Genomic DNA, 7,500 nt, shown 5'->3' with positions numbered 1-7,500 from the left:
CAGTTAAGCAAAACATACGAGATTCAAAAGAGATTGGCAAAAAAAAAAAAAGAAAAAGAAAAAAGAGTTGAGTATCTGTGGTACTGAATTAACTGCTTGATCAAAGGCAGCACAGATTGACATAATCATCCTCGAAAGAATTAAACATAAACAAGAACAGAAAAAAAAAATCACAACAGTTAAAAACAAAACAAAACAAAAAAAAAACCCATCCCTCATCAAAGAAATGTCTTACGTACACTAAATCTTAGCTGTAGACATCTCGTACATAAAAAAAAATATTTTCCATAAACAAAAATAAATAAAAAAAGAAACATGGCTTAACTCAGTCAATCCTCGAGATTTTTGCTACTTTTCAAAATTGGAAGAAAAAGAAATGTATTAAAAATGAGCATGTACGTAGATTGTTTTATTCAACTATCATAAACATGCAAAAACTAATAACATTAGCTTTGATATTATGCCTATAAATGTCTCTGAAAAATGTAATAAATAGGCATGGTGTTAAAGTAACCCAGGGTATACTACGGATATAGTCGGTGTTAGAGTTGAGGGAGTTAAGACCTAATGCAAGAGAATCCCTCAAGAGGGAGTTGCTGTAAGTAGGGAAGCAAAGTACCTATTTGGCACAGTTTGCCAAAAGAACATTTGCATTTCCATTAGGAAGCTGTTCCTGAATATATTTGACCCGACTGAAATCTTTAAGATTTCATGACGACTCATGCTTAAAAGTAACATGGAACCAAATGTCAATAACTATTTTAACCCTCTCCTTACCAACTACAGGAAAATCGTAACATTTGCTACAATTCCACCATCATTTATCTCATTCAGTATTTTTTTATAATTACAAAACTTGAAGATGTCAAAAATCATGGTTATAAGAACTTAATTCTGCGATGTACGTGTATTTATTTCTTTTGAGTAGAGGCTTAAAAATCAATTTTTATGTTAGATGTTTGTTTGTTTGTCGCTTTAGGTCTCTTCCAACACAATTGAGGTTATATGAGAGACCGCTGAAAGAAAAAAACAAGCAATCTAACACTAACAAAAATAGTACAAATGTAAATCAAAATCATAACCTAAAGATATCATAAGCTAAATTATAAATAACCAAGAACAAACAGGCAGAAGATTTACAGAAAAAAAATATCCCCTGTCAAAAATACAATCACAAACCAAAGAAGCAGGATAGGCTAGTAAAGAGAAGAAGAAACGACATCACTATCGGATCGTACACCCATGCGAACATCATAGGTATATGATTCAAGGGTGATGCTCCTATCCAACCACCCGCTTATATTAGATGGGTCTGATGTTTAGTGGAAAATCGTGAAAAAGCTCGGTAAGGAGATAGTTCATTGTATTGGGATGTTTTTAAAGAAGTAGATTTGAAGAAGTAGAAAGTGTCAGATAATGAAACTTATACAGAAGGATAAAGAGACCCTGATGCCATTTAGAACACAGGGAGAGGTCGGGGGGGGGGGGGGGGGGGGGGGGGAAAGGAACTGCATAAGGTACATTATTCTTAACATTCGGTTATGAATACAGTAGTGCATCAAAGATAAAGCAAATTATTAATCAACCTCATACTAAACACTCAATTTCCACATCTCCAATGCGATATAAAATCACAACGCATCACTAGTCATAACAGCAAGCTCTCTTGCTTTCCAAAACCAAATTAAGAAATTAAGGAACAGGCACCGGTGTAAGATAAAGAACTGAACAAGTGTGCGTGTGTGTGAAACGTGTCAGACAAAGCAAGACAGAAAAATACAAGAAAAAAAAACCATCCCAAAAATTTGATCTTCCCCAGGTGAGGTCAACTGATTTTTTTTTGGATGTTTTTTTCTTTCTTGAAGTTTCTGGCACCTTCCATATCCACTTGTTCAGTTCTTTATCTTTCCAAAATCTGTTGCTCTCACACCATGCAAAAACTGGTCGGTTAAAGGGACAAGTGGGCTTTCTCCCATTACATACATGTTTTCAAGAACTAAAAATTACTCGAAACGCCATATTTCACTAGATCAAACCTCTCTTATACAAAGATCATTTAAATTTTAAAGATTTAATGGGTCATGTTGAAACGACATTGTATGATGCTAGGCTTAGACTTAGACATTTTTTATAACCTCGTCCTTCAGAGCTATTAGACCCATGGAGCTGCCAGTTTCTATAACGTGAAACGCACAATAGCAATTGCTTGCTACCCTTTGGACATGACGTTAGTCTATTGTAAAGTACTTTCTGCCAGATCTAACAGAACCAGCTACCAAATCACTGATGGGTGGATGGGGGGTCAGAAAAAAATTTCAATGCACCCGGGATGGTGTGAAGCAAGTGCTCTACCAACTGAGCTATTGTAACCCCCTTGTCAAGTGAAAAATTATGTGATAGCCCTCTAGTCTCTAAAACCATCCAAAATTGTTTCAATGAAAAATCTGAAAAGATCGGTGTATGATACACTACCAGATAACACCTATAGAATTGTACCATAACACATGTGCTGTCATCTGACAATGACCTTATGATAGCCTGAAAGCATATTCTGTTTGAAAATCAAAAGGTTACAAGGTTAGTCTGCCAATGAATCACAATCAATCTTTCAGATTTTCCTCTTGCACCCACCGGTGGCTCCTCTCACACCCCACACATAAATTGCGTCAACATTGTAACCATCGCATCAAACCACACATCCATCCAATCATCATGCAACACGTTCACACTTGCCACAACACCAAATTCACTATCGATCCCACGAGTAGAACGAGTAGAACCGATGGCACAGAATGCAAGTGAGGGGCGCCACTCAGCACATAAATCACTCTAACCTTGGTGTAAGGGTTGATTCCTGGATCAAATCGCTGGGGGCAATCGTCGACTGAAATATATTTATTAAGAAGTTATAATAATTTTTAAAAACAGAGAAAAAGTATAAAACATATGACAACTTATGTACTTAAAAGGGACTTCAAAGTGAAAACAAACAAACAAACAGTAAGGCATAAAAAATCTATTCGTAAAATACAGTTGTGTCTCTTTGATCCACGACTCCACAATCCGGATGTCTCCATTATCGGCTATGTGGTCTAGTGGTATGAGACTCGCTTTCAGATCGGACGGTCCCGGGTTCGAGCCTTGCTTGGCGCATAGTTGAGTCCTTGGAGAAAGATCTTTACTCACATTCTCTCACCGTACTCAGGTGTAAAATGAGTACCTGGTCGTTGACAGCGTTGTGTCTGTCCGGAAAAAAAAATGTAGCATTGCCTAACAGGCATCATGTCCCGTCCTATATGTTAAGTGTTGCTATTGGCCAGGGACCCCTTTTAAAGTGCTTTGAGCACATTTAGTGGATATTGCGCTATATAAAAGCTATTTTTAAAAATTTTTAAATATTTTTTTTAAGCTCAATCCGGACAGTTTGCCTGGGATAGATTTTTTTCTTTATTTATTTATACACTGTAGGGAAGTGATTCCACTATCCATATGTCTCTGTAGTCCAGACAAAATGCTGGGAACAGGGGTGTTTGGATTAGAGAGATGTGACTGTGTTAGAGGAGGGGGGGGGGGGGGCTAAAGTAATGGATCAGTTGGTACAGCACTTGATCAGAAGCAAGTGGGGACCTGTTTCAGATATGAATGTAGTTGGGACTTTTTTCTAACCCTTCTGTCCACCCGGCCATGATTTGGGTAACTAGGACTGTTAAATCTGGTAGAAAGTACCTTGCGAAGATTAATGTCCTATCAGAGGGGTAGCAGGTTATTGTCACTCTCTGATTTGTACTGCAGAAACCACGGTAAACTCCAAGTGCCTTATGGCTATAAAGAACAACTACAGCGAAACCTCATTATACAACATATCTGGTATAAGGTCATATAGCATAGGTAGCAGTTTAACAAACAGTTTTATCATATATCTGACCAATTGGATTCAATAGTCTGATGTCACGTCGCCCAGCAACAGCGGCCATCACGGTTCTAAACAAAGAAAATCAGTACTTTTTATTCTTCATGCTGGCTAGAACTTTTAATATGTCTTTTGATCAGAATGTGTAAAAGTCAAAACATGATCAGATTTTTAATGGGTTTTTTGCCCTTTGGATACGCTTTTATGCTCCTCGGAGAAATATTTCATTAGGGAGTCTGCCATTGTTCCGATAGTTTAGAGCCCGTTACTAAGTTACCACGCGTCATTTCGAGGGAAGTGACGTTACGACTGTTGAAGCTTATTCTGGGCTTGTCATTTAAGTTGGTAATGAGTGAGTTGATGATATAATAATAGGCGATATAGCGAGGCTAAGCTGTAGACCATTGGATAGGTTCATGGAAATGGATAATGTTTCATAGACCTTTATCATTACTATTATTAGTATTGTTATTATTATTATCATTATTATGATTGTTATTATTATTATCATTATTATTAATCTATATATTAATTTTAATAGTTATATATCTATGTATTGATTTATTTAATCGTCTAACATAGAACTACACCAAATGAGTAAAATACTAACACAGTCGTTCATTCTCTTGCAACTCCAGACTAAGACCAGTTCCCTCAAGCTTCCAGCTGGTGGCCGTCTGGTCCCTTCGACAACTGGCCGTCTGGCTACGGGACATGGTGACCTGTGTCCAGCTGATACGTTCGTACACCTGTAAGAATGTTCAAAGGGATGAGTCAGACATGAGAAGAGTGAATATTTGACACACTTGCTAAAGGTGAGTAACTAAGTACAGTGAATGGAAGATAAAGATCTGAAGAAGTGTGTTAGAAACAGACAAAGCAAAATAGAAAAATACAAGAAAATAAAAACATTCCAAAAAAAAAATCAGTATTCCTCGACTGGGGTTCAAACCTCAGACCATCATACCTTAAGTTAAAACAATGACATTCCAATCACTTGGCCATGAGTGAGGTTGATGATATAATAATAGGCGATATAGCAAGGCTAAACTGTAAAACATTGGATAGGTTGATGGAAATGGATACTGTTTCATAGAGCACTCCATTATCAGTTCTATTAATATTATCATTATTATTCAATATGCAATCACTTACCCAACAACGGAACCTTGAAATAGCATCCTCCTCGTCATAGGTGATCAGATAGGATTTCATGTCCTCCATCCAGAAACCCACACAAGTCAGAATGTGATCGGGCTCATCTACATACAGGTGATGAAAATCAATATTTTTAAAATTATAAAATGTAAAATTACTCGTAAACGTGATCGGGCTCATCTACATACAGGTGATGAAAATCAATATTTTTAAAATTATAAAATGTAAAATTACTCGTAAACAATCAGATTTTTACATACATAAGACAATTATGAGAAGGTGAGAAAGGGAAGAATGTTGATCGATACCATCAGAAAGTGGCAGTTATGGTTTCTGGGTGGGACATGTGTGGAGAAGAGACGGAATAGAATCTGGAATGATCGAAGGAAAGAGAGCTAGAGGAAGACAAAGAATGACATATCTAAATAACCTAAGAATGGCAAAAGTGATTTAAAAAACAACACAGATTTCATGCGCATTGCAGAGGATCGTGAGTCATGGAGACAGCTGACCGGCAACGTGCTCAAGAGTACAAGCCACGATTGAAGATGATGAAGACAATTGATATTGATAGATCTGAAATTCATTGACAATGGATCAAAGGCACCTCAGAATAAAAAAAAAAAGACAAATTGACAAATTGTGATAAATAAACAAAACATCAAAATCCAGACATGTCAACCAATATCACGAGACTTCCTTATTTTCATATTCTTTCCCCAAGAATCATCATACTTTTTTTAAATTAAAATTATTTTTTTTTTAAATACATATTTTCATCTCAAGAAGAATGATGCAATCTCTAAGGTACCAGTAAATGTTATGCCTTTAGGAAATAGATCAAATGAATAAAGAGCAAGAAGGCATGAAAACCAATTAACAACGCTAGAGATGTTTTGCTGTCAGAACCTCATCATTCCTTAGCCATTGTATGAGTCAAAATGCAAGCAACCCAACATTTCAGTTGATGAGGTAACTTTTAGCTCAATTTCATTTTTTTTTTTCTTGCAAAATATTCTCAAATTTGTGTATTATGGATTTAAAAACTAATATCAAGATTTTATGCTAAATTCACAATTCATCTAACAGATTTAGAAAGGAAAAGCCCAAAAACATCCAAGCCATCCGTATTTTGTATATCAAGTCATAGCTCAAATTTGTCATGATTTCAGATTTTTTTTCTTGGGATATTTCAACGGTCACCAGTCCATTAAAAAAAAATGAATAAATAACACAAATAGCAATAGCAAAAAAACTCTTGTAAATAAAAAGAGGGAAGTGTTTAAGAGAGGATGGTGGCAGAGCAATAGCTCTACATTTCATCGTGTAGCCAAGTCAAAGATGTTGAGCCAAATGGCTTCAAATAATTACAGGATTCTGACTACAAGAGTTGTCATTTTGGCAAAAGCACTTTACAAGCATTAAATCATCTGATTGGGGAGTGATTGATTACCTTGATACAGGTAGAAACTGATATTGGAAGAGCGCTAACGCCAAAAAAGGGTGATGTCTAAAAAGGTAATCGTTTGCACACAAACAGCTCAATGAATCACCGTACTCTGGTGTGAAATGAGTAGCTGGCCATTAACAGCGTTGTCTCTGTCAGAAAAAAAATTGTAATATCGCCTAATAGGCGCCATGTCTCATTTTACTTGTTACGTGTTACTGTTGGTCAGGGAAACTTTGTAAAGCGCTTTGAGCATGTTTAGTGGTTATTGCGCTATATAAAAGCTCAAGTTTGTTTTTGGTTTTGAATAATCAAAGCATTTAAAGCTTTTGACTAAGTCAAATTTGTAGAAAAATGCTTTATAAACATTTATTTATTACTCCACGTCTATTCCTAAAAGTTTTAGTTTAAGAAAACCTTTTAATAAAAAAGAAACAATCTAAAAGTTTTAGTTTAAGAAAACCTTTTAATAAAAAAGAAACAATCTAAAAGTTTTAGTTTAAGAAAACCTTTTAATAAAAAAAGAAACAATCTAAAAGTTTTAGTTTAAGAAAACCTTTTAATAAAAAAGAAACAATCTAAAAGTTTTAGTTTAAGAAAACCTTTTAATAAAAAAAGAAACAATCTAAAATTTTAGTTTAAGAAAACCTTTTAATAAAAAGAAACAATCTAAAAGTTTTAGTTTAAGAAAACCTTTTAATAAAAAAGAAACAATCTAAAAGTTTTAGTTTAAGAAAACCTTTTAATAAAAAAGAAACAATCTAAAAGTTTTAGTTTAAGAAAACCTTTTAATAAAAAAGAAACAATCTAAAAGTTTTAGTTTAAGAAAACCTTTTAATAAAAAAGAAACAATCTAAAAGTTTTAGTTTAAGAAAACCTTTTAATAAAAAAAGAAACAATCTTAAAGTTTTAGTTTAAGAAAACCTTTTAATAAAAAAGAAACAATCTAAAAGTTTTAGTTTAAGAAAACCTTTTAATAAAAAAG

The 7,500-nt window shown here is 34.6% G+C and overlaps 1 protein-coding gene across 1 annotated transcript in view; it reads right to left on the bottom strand.

The window, feature by feature from the left end:
* LOC144963354 (uncharacterized) overlaps positions 1 to 7,500 on the bottom strand; it is a 28,225-nt gene that overhangs the window by 1,206 nt on the left and 19,519 nt on the right. The window contains exons 12-14 of the mRNA XM_078897302.1: positions 5,066 to 5,172; positions 4,521 to 4,659; positions 1 to 2,884 (exon numbers count right to left, since the gene is read on the bottom strand). The exon at positions 1 to 2,884 is cut by the window's left edge and continues 1,206 nt beyond it. Of these exons, the coding sequence (XP_078753428.1) occupies positions 2,724 to 2,884; positions 4,521 to 4,659; positions 5,066 to 5,172 (407 nt within the window). The 3' untranslated portion in view covers positions 1 to 2,723. The remainder of the gene's footprint in view (positions 2,885 to 4,520; positions 4,660 to 5,065; positions 5,173 to 7,500) is intronic.

Source organism: Berghia stephanieae, chromosome 1 (assembly GCF_034508935.2).
Source record: "Berghia stephanieae isolate SIO BIC M18660-M18661 chromosome 1, UCSD_Bste_1.3, whole genome shotgun sequence".
Taxonomy (NCBI): domain Eukaryota; kingdom Metazoa; phylum Mollusca; class Gastropoda; order Nudibranchia; family Aeolidiidae; genus Berghia; species Berghia stephanieae.
Note: the sequence above shows the minus strand (reverse complement) of the source record. Positions and strands in the feature narration are given on the sequence as shown.